At 45.4% G+C, this 25962-nt stretch overlaps 1 protein-coding gene and 1 pseudogene across 1 annotated transcript; both read right to left on the reverse strand.

Moving 5' to 3' along the window:
- Positions 1-8956: 8956 nt before the first annotated feature.
- Positions 8957-9397, reverse strand: LOC133236009 (small ribosomal subunit protein uS14-like; annotated as a pseudogene).
- Positions 9398-9672: 275 nt separating this feature from the next.
- On the reverse strand, positions 9673-21318 carry LOC133236970 (butyrophilin subfamily 1 member A1-like). The gene is made up of 6 exons (XM_061399311.1): positions 20365-21318; positions 17835-17999; positions 17478-17498; positions 17362-17388; positions 12866-12892; positions 9673-11389 (listed from the first exon to the last, which is right to left on the reverse strand). Exons 1-6 carry the CDS (start codon positions 20609-20611, stop codon positions 10872-10874), a joined length of 1005 nt encoding a protein of 334 aa, XP_061255295.1. The 5' UTR covers positions 20612-21318; the 3' UTR covers positions 9673-10871.
- Positions 21319-25962: the final 4644 nt, after the last annotated feature.

A 25962-nucleotide genomic window follows, 5' to 3' on the forward strand; every position in this document is an offset into this window, starting at 1 on the left:
TCTCCAATGCATGAAAGTGAAAAGTGAAAGTGAAGGCGCTCAGTCTTGTCCAACTCTTAGCGACCCCATGGACTGCGGCCTACCAGGCTCCTCCGTCCATGGGATTTTCCAGGCAAGAGTACTGGAGTGGGGTGCCATTGCCTTCTATATACATATATATATATACACACACACCCACACACACATATGCGTACATACACATATATGGGATTCCCTGGTGGCTCAGCAGTAAAGGATCTGCCTGTCAATGCAGGAGACACGGTTCAGTCCCTGGGTTGGGAAGATCAACCCCTGGAGAAGGAAATGGCAACCCATTCCAGTATTCTTGCCTGGGAAATCCTTTGGACTGAGGAGACTAGTGGGCTACAGTCCATGGGGTCAAAAAGAGTCAGATAGAACTTGGTGACTAAACAACCACCAACAACAAGATATACATGTGTGTGTGCCCAGCCTTGTCGGACTCTTTGTGACATTATGGACTATAGCCCACAAGTCTCCTCTGTCCAAAGGATTTCCCAGGCTAGAATACTGGAGTGGGTTGCTATTTCCTACTCCAGGGGATCTTCCCAACCCAGGTATTGAATCCTCATCTCTTGCATCTCCTGCATTGGCTCTTTATCACTAAGCAACCAGGGAAGCCTATATATATATATATAATATATTTTATACAGGAAAGCCTATCTATCTATCTTTTTTTTTTCTTTCCCCAAGCAGGGATCTAACCTGGGCCCACATTAGTGAAAGCATGAGTCCCAATCACTGGATCACCAGGAAATTCTTGGAATTTAATAATATTACAAAAGTTTGAATTTAGGCTCTGTGGTAGAGATAGCTGGATGCTTGTGCAAGTTTCATTTTCTGTCTTTTTTCTCTTTTTAAAACTTACAAAGAGTTAGCATTCCTTCTGCGGTAAGGTTGAAGGAGGAAACAGACAGAACAGGCTCCATCTTGAAAGCAGGTCTCCATTCTTGGGCTGGACTGTGGACTTTGAGCTATATGCCCAGTATCTATGGAAATGACATACCAACTGGAAGACCAGGCCCCCTGGACGGAAGAGCCCTAGGGCTCGTACCCAGACTCTCTGCTGCCTAAAAGAATACCCTAATTATCTGTGTAACTGAATAGAATCATAAATTCTATTATGCTTATTGGGGTATGACCACAGGCCTATTGATAATTGTCCCCTTTGTTGTATCAAAGATACAACTTTGATTGTATTTTTCTTTTCTTTTGTTCAGACTAGTTTCAGGGAATTTGGGGAGGTGGGTTTGGCACGTACACTTAGGGTATATAAGGTTTTCAGAAAAACTGGTCAGGGTCCTTGGCTAAGAGGAGACTCTGCCTTGGGCCCGCCGGTGTAATAGTGTAATAAACTGCACTCCACTATCTGCATTGTCCTTCAGAGTGAGTTTGTTTCCCAGAACACGTGGCTACAACATTTGGTGCATGGGCGGGGAAACTCCTCACTTTGAGGAGACAAGTCCCATTTGGGACTACTCTGAGGCCTTGCAGCTCGAATCTTCTAGGGGATAAGGCGCCTCGCCCTTCTGGAAGGATTCTGCTTCTCAATGTCCGGACCTTTCATGTTAGCAGGTAGTGGATGGCAGCAGGGGAACTGAGCACTCAGGTGAGGAGGAACCCACCTGGTAGGGTGGAAGACGGGGCCTGATCACCCCACTGGGAGGGATTAGAAGGGGCACAGACCCACAGGAGCCTGGACTAGGCAGGTGGCAACGATTGCTTGGTACACAGGTTGACGCGCGTGTTAGGGCTTAGAAAGGAAATTTGTGAAGGTCATTTAGGAGGTGGTGTCCACGCCGTCTTGGGGGAAATTATTACCAAGCAACTGCCAGGGGATTTTTAGGAGAAGAAACTTGGTTTTTGTGTGCTCGTGTTCTGCCCTCCCCAAGGAGGTGTCCCATCTGCTATGAAATTCTTGACCCCCTCGCAATTATCAGGCTAGAAAGAGGGGGATACATAAGTGAGTACGAATTGGCTTTTCCGGAGATGGCCTGGGACATGGGATATTTAACCCATCTGTATTTTCATCCGCACCTGATCAAGCCCACCAAGACACAATGGACTTTAAAAGTTAAGGGAGAAACAGTCTTGGATCATGTGGTGTTCTGGTTCGGCTGTGCTGACCGGCAGGTGAAGACACGCCGATCCTCCTTCTCCCTTTGGGATCTGGCAGGTAAGGCTCTTCTCACCCCAATTAGGAAGGAGGCAGAATGGCAATTTCAGTGTCATTGAATGGAAATATCAGAAGTACACAGGGTACCGAGAACTTTGTAGACAGAACGAAAAGGAAAAGTAGAAGAAGGTCCGAGAAGGTAAACAAGATGGGGGAGTGAATCTAAGGCAACTGTATTGGAGTGCATGATTAAAAATTTAAAGAAGGGATTTGGAGGAGACTGTAGGGTAAAGATGAAGCCTAACCGCCTCCACATACTCTGTGAGGTCGAATGTCCCCCTTTGGGAGTAGGATGGTCACCAGAGAACACCATGAACTCAAAAATAGTGGAAGCAGTCTATATAGTAGTCACAGGAGAGCCAGGACACATGGATCAAAATCCATATATTGACTCATGGCTAGGGTTAGCTCAAGACCCTCCTATTTGGACAAGGTTCTGTATTCCAGAAGGGAAAGGGAAAAATATTAGTGGCACAAAAATTGACTGATGATAAAAAAGGAAATTCTACAGGATTTGGACGGGGATGACCTGACCCCTCCCCCATACTGGATGATGACGCGCCTGCCTCCCAGTGCTCCACCAGGACCTGAGGCCACCTTAATGCCGGATCCAGGGCCAGGTGAAGCTCCTGTAGCAGCCACTGCTCTTCCACCAGCTCTCCCCGAGTTCGTAGAGCCGCCGTTTCGGTGGGCTCCAATCCCAGCAATGGTGACCTCTGGTCAATGCCCCCAGAATTCCACCTCAGCTGAACCTCGTAGATTGTATCCACCTCTCCCGGTGAGTACTGATGGGAAGGGGGAAGAAAACACAGCAATTAGACAGAGGCTGCTCCCCTCCAAGGAACAGGGGGAAAGAACCCCACTACAGATGCCTCTCAGAGAGCTACAACAGCCTCCAGTTCAGGACGCAGTTCAGGCACTACCATCAGCCCCCTGTAGCCTAGTATTACCAGCCATTTCCCTCTACGGATATGTTAAACTGGCAGAGACACGCTCCACCGTACTCGGGGGAGCCACAAGCCACGATTAGGCTAATGGAGACTATTTTTCGAACCCACCACCCTGCATAGGATGACATAATCCAACTACTAGTCTCCTTTTTCAGCACTGAGGAAAGACACAGGATCCTAACAGACCAAAAAATGGTTAAGAGAAATGGCACCTGGGGGTTCTGCAAACCCGCAGCGGTGGGCAGAACTATCCACTCCCAATAAGAGGCCCAGCTGGGACTGTAACACAGAAAAAGGGAGGGGTCACCTGGAGAGAGATCGGGTGACTATTTTACAAGGTCTCAAGAAGGGGGCCTGAAAAGCTATGAGTATTGCAAAACCCTCCGAAGTGATTCAAAGGGAAAGCGACTCACCCTCTGAGTTCTGCGAAAGACTGTGCAAGGCCTATAGACTTTATACGCCAGTAGACCCAGCCAGAGGCTGCTGGGTCTCAGATGGTGATAAATGCAGCCTTTGTGTCTCTAGCCTACCCGGAAAATGTCAGATGGGGGGACACCAAGTGACTCACGAATTTTTATACATCCTTGAATGCCCAGTACCTTTGTTAGGAAGAGACTTGCTGTCTAAATTGGGGACACAAGTGACCTTTCCCCCCACGAAAGACCCATTGTTTGAGTGGGCTCAACCACCTATTTACTCTTCTTCTCAATAACCCCTCAAGATGAATGGAGGTTGCACAATCTCCCAGAAGGGAAACTGGACAGGCTAAACAGTCGAGAGAGAAAGTTAACTCAACAATTCCTTGAGGTCTGGGTGGAAGACAACCCACCCCAGGGTTGCAAAACAAGTCCCACTGGTAATAGAACTCAAACCTGGTACAATTATGTCAGCACCCGCCTTGGGCCTGCCAGATCTTGCTAAGCCGTTTACTCCTTACATGACTGAAAAGGACAAGGTGGCTACGGGAGTGTTGTTTCAGACTATGGGGACACGGGACAGACCCGTGACTTATCTCTAATCAGCTGGACAGTGTTGCTGGACTGGGTGGCTGGGATGCTTACGGGCAGTTGCTGCAGTTGCCTTACTGGTCCAGGAGGCAACCAAGCTGACTTTGGGCCAAGATTTGATCATAAAAGTGCCACATGAGGTCAACACTCTCCTGCGAGGGGACCCCATAAATGGCTGTCAACATCCCGGATTACTCAATACCAGGGACTGTTATGTGAGAACCCCCATGTTACTACTGAGCCTTGTCAGGCCCTGAATCTGGCCACTCTCCTTCCTGTGGGAGAAGGTGGGTCCTCACACGATTGCAAGGAAATACGCCAACAGACCTGACTTGAGAGACCACCCAATCCCCGACCCAGATTTGGTCCTGTACATCAATGGCACCAGCCTGGTGAAACAAAGACAGTGATTGTCGGGATATGCAGTCGTCATGGAAGAAACCATCATTGAGGCTAGCTCTCTGCCATCACACTGGTCCGTTCAATGGGCCGAACTATATGCTCTAATCCAGGCCCTCCAGCTGTCAAAAAGTAAGAAGACAAACATTTACATAGACTCCAGGTATGCTTTTGCCACACTACAGGGCTCTGTATAAGGAGAGAGGGCTTTGACAGCTAGTAAAAAAGATATTAAAAATAAGAAAGAAATTAAGACCCTATTAGATGTTGCCTGGGAACCAGAAAGGGTTGCAGTCATACACTGCTGAGGACGTCAAAAAGAGGATACCCCCAGGGCTCAGGGAAAAAACTGACAGATAAGACCGCTAAACAAGCAGCCGAGGGCTTGGGGGTGACAAGTGAAGCCCCTATTAAAGCTCTCCAAAATACACTGAAGCCCAAAACCAACTAGCCAAAGCAGAAGGGGCCGTCAAGACTGAAAAGAGATGGTGGGAGTTGCCAAGTGGCAAATTATTGGTACCGGAGGAGCTGGCACCCACTCTGGTAAGCCAAACACACCAAGCGACCCATCTAGGCCGTGATAAACTGGAAGAGCTAATTTGAAAATATTTCTTGGTCCCCTGCCTCTCTTCCCTATGCAGGACAAAATCTCAGAACTACACTGCCTGCTCACAGGTCAATATTGCCTCTTGGCACAGACAGAAACCTCCAGGGATTCAGGTAAAAGGCACACTGCCCTTTGAACACCTGGAAGTGGACTTCCCTGAAATGAAACCTCACCGACACTACCATTACCTGCTGGTCATAATATGTATGTTCTCAGGATGGGTAGAAGCTTTCCCTACCTGGACTGAAAGAGCATCAAAAGTAGCCTGTTGCCTGCTTAGGGAGATAGTTCCCAGATTTGGATTTCTTACCAGCATTGGACATCCCTGGTAGCTCAGACAGTAAAGTGTCTGCCTACAATGCGGGAGACCTGGGTTCGATCCCTGGGTCAGGAAGATCCCCTGGAGAAGGAAACAGCAACCCACTCTAATATTCATGCCTGGAAAATCCCATGGACCTAGGAGCCTGGTAGGCTACAATCCATGGGGTCTCAAAGAGTTGGACACGACTGAGCCACTTCACTTTACCAGCATTGGACATCTTTTTGGGTGTTAGTTCTAAAAGGTCTTTTAGATCTTCATAGAACATTCAACTTCAGCTTCTTCAGCGTTACTGGTTGGGTCATAGGCTTGGATTACCATGATATTGAATGGTTTGTCTTGGAAATGAACAGAGATCATTCTGTAGTTTTTGAGATTGCATCCAAGTACTGCATTTCGGACTCTTTTGTTGACCATGATGGCTACTCCATTTCTTCTAAGGGATTCCTGCCCACAGTAGTAGATATAGTGGTCCTCTGAGTTAAATTCACCCTTCCAGTTCATTTTAGTTCACTGATTCCTAGAATGTCGACATTCACTCTTGCCATCTCCTGTTTGACCACTTCCAATTTGCCTTGATTCATGGACCTGACATTCCAGGTTCCTATGCAATATTGCTCTTTACAGCATTGGACCTTGCTTCTATCACCAGTTGCATCCACAACTGGGTATTGTTTTTGCTTTGGCTCCATCCCTTCATTCTTTCTGGAGTTATTTCTCCACTGATCTCCAGTAGCATATTGGGCACCTACCAACCTGGGGAGTTCCCCTTTCAGTATCCTATCATTTTGCCTTTTCATACTGTTCATGGGGTTCTCAAGGCAAGAATATTGAAGTGGTTTGCCATTCCTTTCTCCAGTGGACCACATTCTGTCAGACCTCTCCATCATGACCTGCCCGTCTTGGGTGGCCCCACAGGGCATGGCTTAGTTTCCTTGAGTTAGACAAGGCTGTGGTCCGTGTGATCAGATTGACTAGTTTTCTGTGATTATGGTTTCAGTGTGTCTGCTCTCTGATGCCCTCTCACAACACCTACCATCTTACTTGGGTTTCTCTTACCTTGGACGTGGGGTATCTCTTCACGGCTGACCCAGCAAAGTGCAGCCGCTGCTCCTGACTTTGGACGTGGGGTAGCTCCTCTCGGCTGCTTCTGTGCCGACTTCACCTGGCACTCCCGGCCACCGCCTTGACCTAGGGCGTGCGGTAGCTCGTCTTGGCCGCCGCCCCTGACCTCGGGCAGATGGTGATTACAGCCATGAAATTAAAAGACGCTTACTCCTTGGAAGGAAAGTTATGACCAACCTAGATAGCATATTGAAAAGCAGAGATATTACTTTGCCAACAAAGATCCGTCTAGTCAAGGCTATGGTTTTTCCAGTGATCATGTATGGATGTGAAAGTTGGACTGTGAAGAAAGCTGAGCACTGAAGACTTAATGCTTTTGAACTGTGGTGTTGGAGAAGACTCTTGAGAGTCCCTTGGACTGCAGGGAGATCCAACCAGTCCATCCTAAAGGACATCAGTACTGGGTGCTCATTGGAAGGACTGATGCTGAAGCTGAAACTCCAATACTTTGGCCACCTCATGCAAAGTGTTGACTCATTGGAAAATACCCTGATGCTGGGAGGGATTGGGGGCAGGAGGAAGAGGGGACGACAGAGGATGAGACGGCTGGATGGCATCACGGACTCGATGGACATGAGTCTGAGTGAACTTGGGGAGGACAGGGAGGCCTGGTGTGCTGTGATTCATGGGGTCGCAAAGAGTCGGACATGACTGAGTGACTGAACTGAACTGAACTGACCAGCATTGGATCGGACAATGGCCCGGCTTTCGTAGCTGATTTAGTATAGCAAGTGAGTAAAATTTTAAACATCAAGTGGAAATTACATACAACATATAGGCCCCAGAGTTCTGAGATGGTGCAAGGAACCAACTGGACACTTAAAGAGACACTCTCCAAGTGGATCTTAGAGACTGACTATTTCTGGGTGGACTTGTTTCTCACCATAGCTCTGCTCAGACTCAGGATGACCCCACAGTCCCATGGCTCTTCTCCATACAAAATTGTATATGGGAGGCCCCCTCCCATAATAAAACAGGTGTCAACAAATTTGCCTCAGGTAAGGGAAGATGAGATTCCCCAGCAGATGGAACAACTGGGTAAGGTAATAAATCAGGTAACTAAGTTTGTACAAGAAAGGGTGCCATTCCCCCTTGGGGAACAGATTCACGAATTTGTACCCGGGGATCAGGTGTGGTCAAAGACTCCTTGGCCCCACATTAGAAGGGTCCATAGAACTGTTGTTCTAAGCAGCCCTACTGCAGTTAAAGTTGCAGGTGTCACTCCCTGGATCCTCCACATGAGGGTGAAGAGAGCATACCACGAGACCCAGAGGATGCCGAGCAGACTACACAAAAGGACCCCACTGATCCCTGTGAAACCAAGATCATCATAAAGAAGAAAAAGAGATGAAGCTCTATAATCAACTGCTGCTACAAGGACTTGCTTGTATCATCTTGAGTCTAACCATAGTTTCAGTACAAAGAGGGACCTGTGCTATAATTAAAGTTGAATGTTGTGTATATATTCCTGATTTATCTGGCTATATATCAGCCACCCTAGATGACATGAAAAGTCAGGTAAAGTTATGTCTGATGATAATCTTCCTTTTTGGACTTCGGTCCTATCTTGGGTGAAGGGTGATTGGTGGAAAACTATATTTACCATTGTTATAGTTGTCTTGATAGTTCTGCTTTGTGGACCCTTTATTTTACAATGTATTATGAACTTTGTAACCCAAAGGTTGATATCGTTCTCCCAAATTAGAGGTCGGAGAGTCAGGGTGCAATATATCCCTATGAATGATGCTCATACTATGAGTTAACAGCATCAAGAGTGGGGAATGAAGAAGGAAACAGACAGAACAGGCTCCATCTTGAAAGCAGGACTCCATCTTGGGCCCGACTGTGGACTTTGAGCTATATGCCCAATATCTATGGAAATGACATACCAACTGGAAGACCAGGCCCCCTGGACGGAAGAGCCCCAGGGCTCGTACCTAGACTCTCTGCTGTCTAAAAGAATACCCTAATTATCTGTGTAACCGAATAGAATCATAAATTCTATTATGCTTATTGGGGTATGACCACAGGCCTATTGATAATTGTCCCCTGTTAATTACCTAGGCTTAAGGCACATGAATCACGGGATAACTTTGTATCTTTCTTTTCCTTTGTTCAGACTAGTTTCAGGGAATTTGGGGAGGTGGGTTTGGCACGTATACTTAGGGTATATAAGGTTTTCAGAAAAACTGGTCAGGGTCCTTGGCTAAGAGGAGACTCTGTCTTGGGCCCACTGGTGTAATAGTGTAATAAACTGCACTCCACTATCTGCATTGTCCTTTCTGAGTGAGTTTGTTTCCCAGAACACGTGGCTACAACAAGGTATGATGTCTTAGATGACCCATTCAAGGAAGTTCAGCTTAATGAAGAGTCCAGCTTAATGAAGCCTACATACCTTGCATCCTGATAGAACACTAAAGGCACATATTGAGGCAATATTTCTGGATCAGACTGTGTGGGTTTGAGCAGATACAACAAGACAGCTTTTGCCAAATTTTCTCAGGTGGTTCCAGTAGATCTGGTGGTGACCCTTCTTGGTTTCTTATTTGCAATGAGGCAAAAGGTCCCTGCTTCTTAGTATTCAAACCCAGTTCGGGGGAGTAGTACAATGAGTCCATTCTTATAGATAAGAGAGTCCAAGGGACTTAAAAATCTGCCCTCCAAGTCATCAGGCTGGGAAAACAGACAGTTAACAGGAAGTAGTGTTTCTCCCAAGGTCATAAAACAACTGCAAAGGGGCATATCAACCACTTTCTCAGAGTGCTTCCTGCTTCCTAACTCACTAGGGAATTTCATTTTCAAAATTCATCATCTATCAAAAAGCTTTGCTGCTGGAAATCGTATCAGTAAGAATGAAATAGTCCCCTCTTATCTGGAGGGTCCAAACTACTCTGACACAGAGAAGCAGCCTTGAGTTTCAGCATAGACCCTGGAGAAAGGGTTTCTAGGCATAACATTTTGTCCTCTTAACTTTACAGTTTCCAGAGAAATAGGCACCAGATCTACTTATTATCCAGACCTTTACATAAAGTCTTGAGAGAGAAATACATATGAAATGGAGCAAGAAAGAATTCATTGATTTAACACACTTTTATTGAGAATACTTTTATTGATTTACATACAAAGATATTTATAGTAGCATTATTTGTAATAGGGAAGAAACAAAACTATCTTGATTGCAAATAATGAAAGATTAGTATTTAAGATTTGTGTTAGTCACTCAGTCCTGTCTGACTCTTTGTGACCCCATGGACTGTAGCCTGCCAGGCTCCTCTGTCCATGGGGATTCTCCAGGCAAGAATACTGGAGTGGGTTGCTATTCTGTTCTCCAAGGGATCTTCCCAACCCAGAAATTGAACCCCAGGTCTCCTGCACTGCAGGCAGATGCTTTACCATCTGAGCCACCAAGACTTGGTATTAAGTAAGAGAAGCATGTCATGGGACAATTATATAACAAAGCCCAATTTTCATTAGAAAAACTCTGTGTGTGTGTGTGTGTTTGCATAAGCATAGAAGAAAAATTAATATGTACTTAACTGTTGATGACGTAAAATAGTCTAAAGGTAGGAAGATAATTAGGGAGTAGTAAACAAATTCACAAACTGGAAAAGTAAATCTTGGATCTGGGATGAAATGTGTCATTGAATGGGTCATTGCAATTGCTTTATAAGGAATGATTGGACCCTTAGAGGCACTATGATTGGCATTAGATGTAAGAATGTTGAATGTGCCATCAAGTCCCAGACCAACAGAGTGATCTGGAGAAGTGAGTTTTCTCTGTGAACTTTATTTAGTCTCTCCCCAGGTTGTACATAGGTCAAAATGAAATAAAGTCTTTGTATGAAAAGAGGGTGAAAACAGCCAAGTGCCATCCAGATTCAGCTTCCAGCTGTTCTATTATGCAGACATTAAAGACAAGGAGCTCAAGACCAGAGATCACATTCCATCCAGGTAGTCTTTCCATCGGTATCTTGTCTCTGGTTTCTCTAAAGGTTCCTTTTTCAGTTTCCAGCTAGGATGGCAATACCAGACTTTCTTGACAACATTCTATGGGGTTACATTGTCCTTTTTGGCCTCTGTACCACTCAGCTCTGGAGAATGATAAACTGTCTCCAGTCTTTATCTGCAGAAAAGGTCAGAGGGGCTCAGCCTTCACTGCTGGCTCAGCTGGAGCCTTTGGGGCATTGTCCCCAGAAATGTGACTTCTCAGTCCCAATGATGGGTTCATCCTTGTACATTCAACTGAGAGAAAGGGTGGGGACAGATGGGCTCAGTGGCAAATGGTCAGAGGGGTTGGGTGGTAGAACCAGAGGCAGAAGAAAGGCCGAAGAGGCCCAGAGAAGGAGGCCTGGGGAAAAGTGTAGATGTGGGACCCATCAGCCACACTATAGAAGGAGACATGCCCAGCTTCATAGTCCAAGAAGACCCCCACCCGGCTGGGGGGCTCACTCAGGGGGAGAGCAGTCCGAGGGGAGGTGAGGGCCTGGTACTTATTAGCGTAGAGTTCCACAGCCCAGAATCCATTCTGCGGTGACTCTGCGATCCCCCAAGTCCTATCCACGTTTTCCTCACAAACCCCCAGCTCCCAGTAAGTCCTGTCGCCCACTTCCACCTCCCAGTAATGTCTCCCCGAAGAGAAGGACCTGTGGCCCAGCACACAAGGGTCAAAAGAAAACCTCTCAGGTTTTTCAGGAAGATTCTGCCACAAGTTTCTCCGCTTCACACTTCGGTGATCTTCAGACAGAAAGAGTTCAAAGAAGGCAGTATTTGGATCCAGAGTCACATGAGCTGTGGAAAGAGTGAGAGAGAACAGAAGTCCTGTCAACTCCAGTATCCCAGGGCTCTCAGTGACTGGGAAGTGGGGAGAAAAGAAGCCATTCCTAACCCATGAAGTTGCCTTCCTTTCTCCACAAAAGAGCTGGAGTGATAAACATCTCCTCAGATGTCTTCAGGATCATACGTCAAAGAGCTATTAGGAGAGTTCAAAGACTTACAAGGAGGAGGTAATCCAGAGGTTACAGGTCCCTGGGAGCAGGTGTGGCTAATCACAACCCCCCCCAATCCTCTCATCCCCCACAGCATTTTGTACAACCCCCTCTCATGTCATTGCACTATTATTGTTTATTTCATATTTCTGTCCTCTACTAGACCAGGACCCCAAAAAGTAAAGACTATATTTGTTCATCTTTGTATTCTTACTGTCTAGCATCGTCAGACTCTGTCTCACAATTGGTGCTCAATAACGTTTGCAGAATAAAGGGCTGGGGAAGGTCCTTGGACAGCCTCTAGCCACACCTTTCTACCAACCTGAAACCCCAGGACATTTCACAGAGAATTATCTGGCCAGAGATTTTTGGCCAACTGTGTAAAACATCTGGAGCAAACGCATACCCATCTTTAATAGACTGTCCCTGAATCTCACAGGTTAGAAGTGTCATACGGGAGAAACTTTTATGGGTTCATCAAACATTGGTTCCTTTTCCTCCGGGGTACATAGTGAGATGACATTTTCCAGTCCCTCTTGGATATCCAGCAGAAGAGTTGGCTGCTTCCAGGCCTCACCAATAAGAAAACCTTTACACAATATTTGCATTCCTTTTTCTGCCATTTGCTGGCTCAATGTAGAGTAGAGTGAGGCCCTAGGTCAAAATCTAGCAAAGCTCCTACATCCCCATTTGATCTGTCCTGAACACTGAAGAGATGGAGTAATATGCTGTTGTTGTGTTTCCCTAATGAGATGCTCTGAGGGGAGAGAAGCTAGGTGGACAGAGTCACCACATCTCCTCTAAGATGCACAGAACACACTAGAGACTGAATGTTATTTGAATGAAACCTTTCTAGTTGTACCCTTAGGTCCATGATGCTGAAGATGTTGAGTGATAGTTGCTCAGTCATGCCTGACTCTTTGCAACTCCAGGGACTGTAGCCTGCCAGACTCCTCTGTCCATGGAATTCTCCAGGCAAGATTACTGGAGTGGGGTGCCATGAGTAGTAGAGAAACTCAAGAGAGAAAGTAGATGAGGAGCCCTTTAAGAAGGAAAAGAAAAGAAAAAAAAATGGTATAAACTTCTGGAAAGGAAAAAGGTGCAGGTGCTGAACTGAAACTTGGTAGTACTTGATCTTGATGTTACTTGGATCTTCCCTGGGTCTCCATTCATTGCCTGCCCAGCCAGGCCACTATTTGGGGCTGGAAGATGGAGAAAGACCACTAAGATCTTCTTTTATGGAGTCCTGGGTCTGAGACCATAAGAATTAGTCACTCACCAGCATAGGACCGAGCTTTTTTCCAATCTGCAATAGAAAAAAGAGACGTGAGTGCTCCCTGGTGAGAGCCGTATATTTCTTGGCCCTTTCTGTGCTCTGGTTGCCTTTCCTTCTCTCCTTGGCACCCTCATCACTCATCTCCAGAATTTGTCTGGGCTCCTTCCTGGGCTCATGTTCCTAAAAGAGAAAATGTCTAGGAGGAAAGAGGCCAGACAAAATGTACTCTTCTGTTTCCCCTTCTTGGTTCCTAAGCACAGGCTCCAACTCCACCAGGAGCTCTTTACTCATCTCTCTGTATTCCCCATACTGGACGGCTTTGTGCTTCAGTAGCTGAAAGGCACCAGCTTATGCAAACATGAGAAGGCTGCCATCACAGGGGACATGGTCCTGGACATAGGACAGAACTCTGAGGGATTCACTCCTTTCTTCACTGTGATCATGCTTTAGTCATTCTCACAGTCAGGCACCTGACCCCATCTCCTGCATCTTTTCCATGACCTCCATACACTGTCCTGCATGGAGTAAGGATGGCTGCTGCTGCTGCTGCTGCCTGGAAATCTGTCTCTTATTTAGCTAGTCTCTGCAGGAAACATGTCTTTTTCATAGTTAATATGCAACCTTTTGCTGTGATTAGGGAGTCCCACACACTTATTTATTTATTTATTTTTGTACCCTCACCTGGGGGAGCTGCCCATGTGCTCTGGGTGCTGTATCTGCTATTAGCTCACAGCTCTTGCCTTGATCCCAATGTGTTATTAGCCACAACTCATTAGCCATGAAACCCAAAGCCAGCTTAATTAACTATTCAGTTTCCATTTCTACATCTGTAGGATGGAGATCAGACTAACACTTGCTACTTATAGACTAACACCTACAAAAATACTGAATCACCATGCTGAACACCTGAAACTAACACAATATTGTAAGTATGAGGGAGGTCACAATTAACTTCATTACCTCCACCGTAGTTTGAGTGAAGTGAAGTTGCTCAGTCGTGTCTGACTCTTTGTGACCCCATGGACTGTAGCCTACCAGGTTCCACCATCCATGGGATTTTCCAGGCAAGAATACTGGAGTGGGTTGCCATTTCCTTCTCCAGGAGATCTTCCTGACCCAGGGATTGAACCCAGGTCTCCCGCATTACAGGCAGATGCTTTACCATCTGAGCCACCAGGGAAGTCTAATTGTAACTATATTATACTCTAATTAATAAAATTTTTTAATCTAAAAAAGGCATTTTGAATTATGAAAGGTCACACACAAAAAAAAAAAAAAAAAAGAAGAAGAAAGAAAAAGATACAGAGGAGAAGAAAAAATAGCTTATATTTCTAGCCCTGACCTCCTGTATGGACTACACACTTGATTATCCAACTGCCTACTCTGCATCTTCACTTGGATCACTAATACCCTCTTTAACATTCTGACTCGGTGCTACCCCCTTCCCTTGCCCTGACTACCTGGTTTTCTTTTGGCTTCCCCGTTGCAGAAAAATGGCAATTCCATTTTTATAGTTTCTTAGGCCTAAAAACTCTGGAGTCATCCTTGATCCACTCCTTCACTTTTGCACTACACTATCAACAAGGGTATTTTTACTCTGTTTTAAAAATAAATCCAGCACTGAAGCCCCTCTCACCACTTCCAGCACTCTCCCTTGGTAAAAACCATCCTCATCTCTCCCCTTGATGTCTGCAGTAGCTCCCAGCTGGTCCAGTCGTGTCCAGCTCTCTGCAATCCTATGGACTGTAGCCTGACAGGCTTCTCTGTTCATGGGATTCCCCAGGCCAGAATTCTGGTGTGGGTTGCCATTTCCTCCTCCAGGGATCTTCCCGACCCAGGGATTGAACCTGCGTCTCTTATGCCTCCTGTATTGGCTGCTAAGTGGCTTCAGTCATGTCCAACTCTGTGCGACCCCATAGATGACTGCTCACCAGGCTCCCCCGTCCCTGGGATTCTCCAGGCAAGAACACTGGAGTGGGTTGCTATTTCCTTCTCCAATGCGTGAAAGTGAAAAGTCAAAGTGAAGTCGCTCAGTCGTGTCCAACTCTTAGCGACGCCATGGACTGCAGCCTACCGGGCTCCTCCATCCATGGGATTTTCCAGGCAAGAGTACTGGAGTGGGGTGCCATTGCCTTCTCCACCTGTATTGGCAGGTGCGTTCTTTACCTCTAGCGCCACCAAGTCAATCTCATTGTAGCATCTAAAGTAACTTCTCAAAACATAAGTCAGGTTCAGCTCCCCTTCTGCTCAAAACCCACCACTGGCTCCTTTCTAGAAGCAAAGCCAAAGCCAGCATGGATGACTTTCAAGGCTGTGTGATCTGGCCCTCCAAACCCCTCTGATTCTACCTGCTCTGATTCTCCTGATCACTCCCTGCCTTCTAGCAATACTGGCCCCCTTGCTACTCTTCAAACAAACTAGTGTGTTTCTGACTCTGGGCTTTGGCACTGTGGTTCTCTCTACTTAGAATGCTTTTCCCTCGGCTATTCCTGTGGCTTGCTCGTCTACTTCACCATCACTCTATTTTATTATAATTTTTTAAATTGAAGTATAGTTGATGTACAATATTTTGCTACAGGTGTACAATTAACCACCTTATTTTAAACTGCACCTTCCAATGCAATATTCTGTTATCTCCTGAGTGCTTATTATCATGTGCCAAACTGTATATTATACTATTTCATTTTTTTTTCTATCTTCTTCCACTAGAAGGTAGATTCTTTGTGAATGGGATATTTCTGTTGTGTTCATTTCTGTGCCTAGGGCACTTAGAAGAGTAACTTAGTTACTAGTTACTAGTAACATAGTTAACAGTTGTGGATCTTTGTTGAGCTGATGAATAAGTGAATGAAATGAATAGAGAATCCATGAGGGAAGCTGGAGAGTGAGTGATCCAGGACAAGAATGAAGAAATAGCCTCAGAAAGGGAAAAAGATGCCTGCTCTGTTGAAGTTGGAGTCTACAGATCAGAAAGGGCAGGTGCAGGTGGCAGGGCAGGAAGTTTGCCCCTCTCCCTTCTCTTTTTTCTCTGAGGTGGGGGGTTGCATCACCTTTAGAGGTGTGGGAAAAGGATGTGGTGATGAAGGATCAAAGCTAATGCTCACTGAACTTAGCTACGTGCTACAACTCTACTAGGTGTCCCCACCTTTATCTCATTTCCTAACATCTGCTCAAAGTAGTAGTTGCAATTAAATCAATTGCTAGGTGGGAAAAGTAGAACTTCAAAGAGGTTAAGGAGCCTATCCCAGTTTGTCTGACTGAGTAGAACAAACAGGGTCAACAGATGTGATGAACAGACAAAGGAAATGGGCACAGAAGTGGGAAAATGAATGATACATGTGGGGCACTGCTGGTGGTGTGGTCAGTCCAGTGTGGGGTGGCGTGTGCCAGGGAGTGTCCATGGATGGAACAGAAATCAGACTGGACCATTAAGGCTGACTGCATAGTGGGGATAAAAATTGCAGATTGGACTTTACCTTTTAATGTAGTGTTTCTTCAATTGAGTTATGTAAAAACCTTGATTAGACACAAATTAATTTCCTCTGAAAATAAATCTTCAAAGTCCTGAGGGAGCCAATTAAAAAATGTAGCAATGAAAGTTAAAATCTGTCTTTAGACAGTTCCTTTGTCACTGATGCAATTATGAACACAGCAGTTAGCTTGGAAACTAGAACCATTCACATAATAATTGATTAACAACAACAAAAAAAAGGATATTAAGCAGGTGATGTAGAATCTGCTTAGGTTGTGTTAGTTTTGACAAAAATTGACATTAAGACAATTTTTCTTAGAAATTTGAAAATCCTTTTAGAATTTACAAATATCCCCCCCAGTAAGACGGCAGAAGGCAATGGGAAACCACAGATGGTTTGGGGCGTAAGAGGAATGTAATCAGATTTCTATCTTAGCAAGCTTACTTTGAAACTCTAAACTATGGAAAACTTTTCACAGGCAAGGTCTTGTTTATGCTGGTTGTTTTTTTAGATTTTTTTTTTTGGTCTGTTTCCTAACATTTATTTAGGAACTAAGTCTTAGAAGGAAAAGGGCAGCAGTAGCTCTTGAGGGAACAGAAGCAGCTTGCTGTTGAGAGAAGGGTCTTGATAATCTACTCCCAGGGATCTTTGACAAAAGAAGAAAGAAAGATTGGGGGAGGTATTCTATGCCTGAGTAGGGGTCCTGGGCTAAGCAGTAAATGGACTTGCCCTGAGGGAAGGAGAGAAAGGAGCCCCCTTGGGTGGGTGGTGGTAGCACTGGATGGTGAGGGGAGGGGAGGAGGAAGGGCAGGTTGACAGCAAAGGGAATGGAGTTCAGTGTTGGCAATAGGTTTGAAAAATCTTTGGGGCATCCATGACATATCAACAGAGCTACTGGGGTTATTGGCTTAAGTCCAGATGGTGCAAGAATGAGCAAGGCTTCAGAGGAAAGAATCAGGAGAAAGGCACTTATTAAATGAAGCAGATAAAGTGTTAGATGAAAAACAAAAATTTCAATTTACTCACCATCCACTTTCTGGGCTTTTCTCCAGCCTAAAGTAGAACAAAGAAACTTCATGAGATCAATGACACATGAGAGGGTCTCAAATTGTACATGCGGGAGGAGGAAGTACGGAACTTACGGAGCTCTCTTTGGAGTTGCTCTGCAAAAAAGACAAGAAATGAATCAGTACGGTTCATAGGAGAAGGGCCAGGTTTACATGGAAAGGGTCTGTGGGAGACCCTTTCCTGCGTCATGTGTGCAGTGAGTCCAGTGAGCTGTCCCCAAACTAGAAAAACCAGGGCACAGTCAGGGTCCCAGGATCGGGGAAGTAAAGAGGTGGGGGTGCTGGTATTGAGGGAGGAAAGACTGAATGTAAAAACCTTAACTTCAAATCCCCTTCGCCCTCTTAGTCCTGGTCCTCCCCTTTCCCCTCTGTCCAATCCCTTTTCCGTAGTCTTCTTTGGACCTCACTGCCTCAGTCTTCTGATTCCTTTACCTTTGGTCCAGCATTCTCGATCTTTCTCTCGGCGAAGTTTCCAGATGAAACCAAGAGCAGTCAGCAGGAAAAGTCCCAGAAGAAGCAGGAGTGAGGTCTGAGCTGTTGCCCAAGGAAAGTCCTTCAGGAAGGCAGTGCCTGAACTGGAAGTGCTGGACATGATTCCTGCAGCAAAAAGAAGGAAAGGACCAAGGCCTGGGGGTGCTGGGGAACACAGGATGCTGGAGGACTCCCCGAGATGCCTGGGTCAGCCCAGTAGCAGAGGGGCCTGGCTGGGAGAATGAGTGACTCCAGCTCTGCCCCATTCTCTCCCACAGGATGACTGGGAAACCAAGATACTTTGAGAGACAGCATGGAATCACAACAAGTAAGTATAAAGGCTCTGGGTGTGTGTGTGTGGGTTAGTTGCTCAGTCATGTCTGTGTCTTTGCAATTCCACAGACTATAGCTCGCCAGGCTCCTCTAACCATGGAATTCTCCAGGCAAGAATACTGGAGTGGGTAGTGTTTCCCTTCTCCAGGGGATCTTCCCAACCCAGGGATCAAACCCAGGTCTCCTGCACTTCAGGCAGATTCTTTAAGTGTTAAATCAAGGAGGTCCAAATCACTCCTGAAATATGGAACTAAAACTGGGATCTGGAGGTAGGGGTGGAAATTGCCCCCATTTCCTCAAATCGTGAGAATTTGCCTTCCAGTGAAAATCACCCTGAACATGGGAGGAATGTGGGAGCCCCTGACTTTACTTGCAGTTGTTAAGAGAAGTGTACTTTTGGTAGGGAAGTAGATGATGCTGGGAATTAGAAGCCCTGAGTAGGGACTCTTTACCCCATCTCAGTGTCTGTGCTGAGAGTTTTGCACTTTCCTTCTCTTTAATAAATCCTATTTGCTTGTTAAAAAAAAAAAAAAAAAAAGAAGCCCTGAGTACTAGTCCCACCTCCACTGCAGACTCGTAATTTCAGCCAAGCCATCCTGTGTCCCTCTGTCTCCACTATAATGGGGAGAGTTCAATAATATTACCTGTGCTATCAGTACCACCAGATCAACAAGCAAGCTGCCAGAAGAGAAGTTGGATATCTATATGAACTTTTATGCATGTGTTTCTTTTAAATATTCCTTAGCACCAGGCCATGCTATTCATTTAGTTGTTGTCTAGTTGCTAAGTCATGTCTGACTCTTTTGAGACCCCATGGGCTGTAGCCCACCAGGCTCCTCTGTCCATGGGATTGCCTAGGCAAAAATACTGGAGTGGGCTGCCATTTCCTTCTCCAGGGGATCTTCCCCATCCATGGATGGAACCTGCATCTCCTGCATTGGCAGGTAGGTTCTTTACCACTGAGCTACCAGGAAGCCCAATAAATACACTGAGTCAAAAAAAAAAAAAAAGAGTGTGTAAACCTTTCATTTCTCTATCAGCAAAAGGATTCCATGTAACTAGAGAGCCTTTCCAAAGAGGTTTTGCAAATTCAGCAACATGTTTTATGTGCAGGAAAAGTTAAATTAATAAAATAAAAACTACCTATACAAGTCAGAACAGAGTCATAACTGACATAAATATAACAGCCTAAAGCCAATGCCATAAGCAAATTTCCTCCCAGTATCTGATGAATGTCATTGTTGTGAGGATTAAATAAACAATGAACAATCAGTTGTCGTTAACCTTCCTAATACAGTAGAATTTTTATTGACAAAATAGGTTCTGGCAATTTTTCCTGAGACTAAAGCATCATGGCTTTTTGTTTGATTACTCATTACTTCTCACAGAGACCTACTTCCTTATTTGTATATATTTGTCCTTTCTCCAGAAAATTTAAACCTAGATTGTGGACTGTTTTGTATCATTTCCTAGCTATTTTGTACTGGTAATGGCTTTACAATGAATACTCTGTATGTCTTAATAAAGGATAATTTTTTAAAAGGTAAATATACAAAAAGACTGTGCAAATAATTTATTTAACTTATTATTTAATAAGAAAACCAGTAAAAATGTTAAAAGTGGTTTAAATGAGGATTTGATTTGCAAAATCTTATATTCTCTATCAGAGAGAAGTCATTTGCATCACTAAGGACAGGAACAATTTGTATTACTCTCAGTGTTCTATAAATTAACATCTGTCTCTACAAAGTTGTAAATGATCTAGAAAAATAAGCAATGGCTTAGTCCTATGGAATCAGGGATCCCTAACGTGAGAACTACCAGACAGGATTAGTATTCCTTAGAAGAGACACCCAGTCATCCTTTTTAACCACTGAAAGTCTTTCACAAATTTTCCTGGCCATTCTTTCTTCCCCCTAGTGTTGAGCACAAAGCAGTCAGGGATGATTTACACAGAGGCAGCAAATATTTGTTAAACAAATAATTTCCTAAGAAATACTGCAAAGTGTGCTTTTAAAAAAACCAACAGCAAAAAAAAAAAAAAAAAAAGACCAAGAGGACTTCCAGAAATGATTCAGACCATTTGCAAAGAGGCTAAAAGAAAGGCAGAGAACTACACACGTGTACCTCCCTCTGTCCCTTTAAAAGCCATCCTCACCTGCATCCTTCTGCCCAGCAGTGGTGGCTTCATGGAAGTCCCAGCCCTGGGCAAATGGTGAGTACTCAGGGACTCTGACTTGGCATCTCCCAGTGGGAGAGCTACAGGCCTGCCCTTTGCGGTGCAGATGGGTCCCATCCTTGTCCAAGCTCATGACCCGAGAGGACTGCTCCTGCTGCTGCTGGATGTCCATGGGCTCCTGTCTCACTTGCAGGGAGAGGGAACCAGGAAGTTCACTGTCCTTCATGCCTCGGCTGCAAAGTCTGTCACCTCAAGGGTTGCTCCCTGCCAAATGAGCTGCTTCCCAACCAGTAAGAGCGAGAAGAGGAGAAGACAGGTAGGAATGAAGGATACTGGGCCAACCTTGAAATGGGTCACACCTCTCCCTCAGGAGTCTGGGAGAACAAATACATCTGAGTCCCTGCTTTATTTTTGTCCATAACTCTTAAAATGTTTTCATCTCTCTATATTGGTAGGATCACTAGGTAAAATACCTTGTATTACAATTTGCTAAATCAGGGAACTTTAAACACAGGAGACTCTCAGCAACCATTTTGCAGAATGAATGAATAGTTTTCTGCCTGGAGGTTTAATGGGAGAAACAGAGAATCCAAGCAAGGCAGCAGGCAGAGGGGAGCTGGCCTGGGAGGCAAGGAAGCTGGCTTGAGTTTCTAAGCAGAGAGCACTGTTTGCTGTGGGCCAGACCTGTGCTGAGCATGGAGGCAGGAACAGAGGAGTAGAGAGAGGAGTTGGAGGGCCTGGGCCTTCCAGAAGCCTGCAGCTCACACCTGCTGGCTGTCTCCCCACTGTCAATTCTCATGCACTCACATTTCTCGGCTCCTCACGGTGACTCAGTCTTTGAATCACTTTTGTGATTCAGAAACTAGGCTGGACCCGGGCTCCAGTCAGGATTGTCCACTGCCTGGTCTCTCAGGCGGGAGCACAGGCAGAGGCTGGGAAATACTCACGGGCTGGATCTGCCCTTGGCAGGGCACCCCAAGAACTCCAGGTAGATGTGTCTGATCACAGTGCCCCTGCCCCGATGGTGACACTGTCTATTATGGGGATGAACTCTGGACTGTGAAACCCTTTCCTCTACATTTATGATGTAAGATATCGATGTTTTCAGGGAGAGAAGCGAAGTCTAGAGATCAGCCTGCACAGACCTGAGTTGGTCAGTTTCTCCACAGCACTGCCTACTGGGAACGCATATCACTTGCCATGAGGCCTTTGAGCTCAGCCGGCTTGTTGGCCATATTTCATGGGTTACTGGAGATAGGGCAGTGACATGGCTGGGGGACCTAGGAATGAAGAACAAGCTGGAGGCAAATAATTTTATGTTAAAACAGAACCAGAAAGAAAGCTCAATGCAGGATGTATCTGATAAACATTTTTCACTTCTTTAGTCCTATAGGGCGGAGAAGCCAATGGCACCCCACTCCAGTACTCTTGCCTGGAAAATCCCATGGACGGAGGAGCCTGGTGGGCTGTAGTCCATGGGGTCGCTAAGGGTCGCACACGACTGAGCGACTTCACTTTCACTTTTCACTTGCATGCATTGGAGAAGGAAATGGCAACCCACTCCAGTGTTCTTGCCTGGAGAACCCAAGGATGGGGTAGCCTGGTGGGCTGCTGTCTATGGGGTCACACAGAGTCGGACACGACTGAATCGACTTAGCAGCAGCAGTCCTATAGGGATTTGCAGGATGATGAGAGGACAACAGGGACAGGAGCTAGTGCTAGGAAGAAAGGTCAGGTAGAGGGGTGGAGTCAGAGAATGTACGATTTTCTTATTAATATCAGGAGACAACGTTCACGGCGGGCAGGCAAAGTGGGTAAAAGTATAAAAATGATGCTCTAGAGCAGTTAGAACCTGGGAAAGACACAGATCAAATGAGTCACCAAGTATTAATACCCTCAGCAAACTTCAGTGGGATAAATGCTCTGCAAAAGTCCTTTCCAAATCTGAGCCTCTCTCTGGCTGGCAGATTTTAAGGCCCACAAACCAGATGATACCCAGATGTGGGTAGTAAATTTAGCATTTTGGCTAAAAGGGCAAGTATTTCTAGGGTTATGCCATCTGGATTCATGTTTGAATCCACTTGTTTTGCTGGCTGTGTGAACCTGGGCGTGTTATTTACTTCTCTAAGCTTCCTCTACAAAACACGTTGAACTGTAGTGATGGCTTCGTAGGAAGGCTGTGAAGATGGAACCTGGGTGTGTGTGTGAAGCCTTGGTGCAGTGCCTGGCACAGAACGCTCGGTAAATATTAGCTATGGCTCTATTAGCTCTCACCCCAATCAACTCAACACTGTGGTTGTTGATTAACATTGAGCTATCCCTCTGGATGGCAAATCCTTGAAGAGTTGTCTGGGCGGTTAATCTTTATTTGAACTTCTCTCACTCTCCCCCAACCCCAATCTCCTCCTTACTTTTTCCTAGTCCGCTGACCCCTGAGGGCAGATTCAGCAGTCTTTGCAGTCTGGTTTCTGGAGGGGACCTGCCCAAAGGGGACGACAGCAAAATCCAAAGGGGATAACTGAGACTCCAGGGTCTCAGTCCCAGCTGGTCAGCAGGTGACAGTGGCGGCCTCCCTGCTCTAGAGTCAGAGCTCTGTTGGGACACTACTGTGGCTACAGACTTCACCTGCTTGGAAAATACTCTCCCTTTGCTCTTTCAGACCCACCAGTGATATTCCTGCACTGGCCTCAGAGTATGTCACTGTTCCTTGCTGGTGTCCCTTCCCTGACCTTTGCAAATGGCCCCTCCAGTAAGCTCTCTTCAATTGCCTTTCTGGACTGTGCCAGGACTGTGACTGGTCTGGGCCTTTGTTGTTGTTCAGTCGCTAAGACGTGTCTGACTCTTTGTGATCCCATGGACTGCAGCACACCAGGCTCGTTTGTTTGTGTCTTCAGATGTCACCTCACCCATGAAAGTCTTTGATCATTATAGCATCTGCCTCCTAAATCTCCTTCCTATGAACCTTCAAAACATTTTATAAGTCAGGAGAGAGGTCCTCGCACTCCATTACCCTTATCAATGCAACTGTTTTAGAGCCTAGGCTTTCTCAGAATTCATAATATGACAGATCTCATCTAGTTCCTCTCCCTTTCTCCTCATCCTTTTGCAGCAGACATCCTGGCTAAGATGCTTTAATGGATGTATCCAAAGTCATAACATAATTGGTTTTCAGATTTTTAGCCTAGTGATCTTTCCCTGGCCCCATGCTACTCCTATTTTATTCTGGGAATCCAATCTGGAGGACTTCAGAGGGGAAGAGACCCTGGGTCCCAGGTATTTGGAGACAGGAATTGGCAGTGTTGTTTTTGCATCTGGCTAAAAGATATCCCACTGAAGCGATCAATACATAAATAGAAAATGAAAGCAGCCCCTGGTGGTACAAAGGCAGGTGATCCCCAGGCACAGGAAAGAAATGTACTGGAATCGACTGGAGAGGCAGGGCCTGGAGAGGAAAGGAAGTGGTGGAGAAGGTGTAGGGCAGAGTTGCTGGCTCACTTCTGATGTGACTTCTTGCTGTGGGCAGCACCCTTTACATCCCATCATTAGTCTCCTTTCAAAATGCTTCCATCTCAAGTCTCTCTCTTCTCCATCCTTTCCTCCCATCTCTGCTTTGTTGTTCAGTTGCTAAGTCATGTCCGACTCTTTGTGACCCCATGGACAGCAGCATGTCAGACTCCTTTGTCCTTGCACCAGACCTCAATTTTCTGAAAAAACTGAGGCTGAGAGAAGTTGGATAATGGAGCAAAGTCACTCAGCCAGACAGTAGCAATGCCAGAGTGAACCCTGCTCTGTCAACCTCAAAGACTGACTTATGAACTGGTTCAGCTGTGCAGCAGGCCTGCCCTGTTGCAGAGGCTGCACGTGCTGACCCTGACCCCGACCTCAGCTCAGACCGACTGATTAGGGGGCCAGTTGACTTTTGTGCAGGCTGGTGAGTCAGGCAATGAGAGCAGGAAAGGAAGCTCCACCCAGCTGAGAAGTGTCACACAAATGCATAGTTCCTTGGCTCAAGCCCAGTGGATCTTTTTCTTGCCCAGACAGAGTTTATTAAAGAATAACATGAAAGGAAATTTTTTTGTACTCCAAGAGAAGTGAAAGGCAAAGGAGAAAAGGAAAGATATACTCATTTGAATGCAGAGTTTCAAAGAATAGCAAGGAGAGATAAGAAAGCCTTCCTCAGTGATCAATGCAAAGAAATAGAGGCAAACAACAGAATGAGAAAGACTAGAAATCTCTTCAAGAAAACTAGAGATACCAAGGGAACATTTCATGCAAAGATGGGCTCAATAAAGGACAGAAATGGTATGGACATAACAGAAGCACAAGATATTAAGAAGAGGTGGCAAGAATACACAGAAGAACTGTACAAAAAAGATCTTCATGACCCAGATAATCACGATGGTGTGATCACTCACCTGAGATAGATATCTTGAAGTGTGAAGTTAAGTGGGCCTCAGGAAGCATCACTATGAACAAAGCTACTGGAGGTGATGGAATTCCAGTTGAGCTATTTCAAATCCTGAAAGATGATGCTGTGAAAGTGCTGCACTCAATATGCCAGCAAATTTGGAAAACTCAACAGTGGCCACAGGACTGGAAAAGGTCAGTTTTTATTCCAATTCCAAAGAAAGGCAATGCCAAAGAATATTCAAACTACTGCACAATTGCACTCATCTCACACAAAGTAATGCTTAAAATTCCCCAAGCCAGGCTTCAACAGTATGTGAACCGTGAACTTCCAGATGTTCAAGCTGGATTTAGAAAAGGCAGAGGAACAGAGATCAAATTGCCAACATCCACTGGATCATTGAAAAAGTGAGAGAGTTCCAGAAAAACATCTATTTCTGCTTTATTGATTATGCCAAAGCCTTTGACTGTGTGGATCACAACAAACTCTGGAAAATTCTGAAAGAGATGGGAATACCAGACCACCTGACCTGCCTCCTGAGAAATCTGTTTGCAGGTCAAGAAGCAGTAGTTAGAATTGAACATTGAACAATAGACTGGTTCCAAATCAGGAAAGAAGTACATTAAGGCTGTATACTGTTACCCTGCTTATTTAACTTATATGCAGAGTAAATCATAAGAAATGCTGGACTGGATGAAGCACAAGATGGGATCAAGATTGCTGGGAGAAACATCAATAACCTCAGATATGCAGATGACACCACACTTATGGTAGAAAGCAAAAAAGAACTTAAGAGTCTCTTAATGAAAGTGAAAGAGCAGAGTGAACAAGTTGGCTTAAAACTCAACATTCAGAAAACAAAGATCATGGCATCTGGTCCCATCACTTCATGGCAAATAGATAGGAAAACAATGAAAACAGTGAAAGACTTTTATTTTGGGGGGCTCCAAAATCACTGCAGATGGTGACTGCAGCCATGAAATTAAAAGACGCTTGCTCCTTCGAAGAAAAGATATGACCAACCTAGACAGCATATTAAAACGCAGAGTAAGTACTTTGCTAACAAAGGTCCATCTAGTCAAAGCTATGGTTTTTCCAGTAGTCATGTATGGATGTGAGAGTTGGACTATAAAGACAGCTGAGCGGTGAAGAACTGATGCTTTTGAACT

The sequence above is a fragment of the Bos javanicus genome, chromosome 23 (genome assembly GCF_032452875.1).
Source record: "Bos javanicus breed banteng chromosome 23, ARS-OSU_banteng_1.0, whole genome shotgun sequence".
Classification (NCBI taxonomy): Eukaryota; Metazoa; Chordata; class Mammalia; order Artiodactyla; family Bovidae; genus Bos; species Bos javanicus.

Coding starts and splice junctions, on each gene's coding strand:
- LOC133236970 (XM_061399311.1), bottom strand. CDS start 20,611: ATGAAGGACAGTGAACTTCCTGGTTCCCTCTCCCTGCAAGTGAGACAG. Junction 17,499..17,834: donor TCGAGAATGCTGGACCAAAG/GTAAAGGAATCA, acceptor TCTTTTTTGCAG/AGCAACTCCAAAGAGAGCTC. Junction 12,893..17,361: donor AAAAGCCCAGAAAGTGGATG/GTGAGTAAATTG, acceptor TTTCTATTGCAG/ATTGGAAAAAAGCTCGGTCC.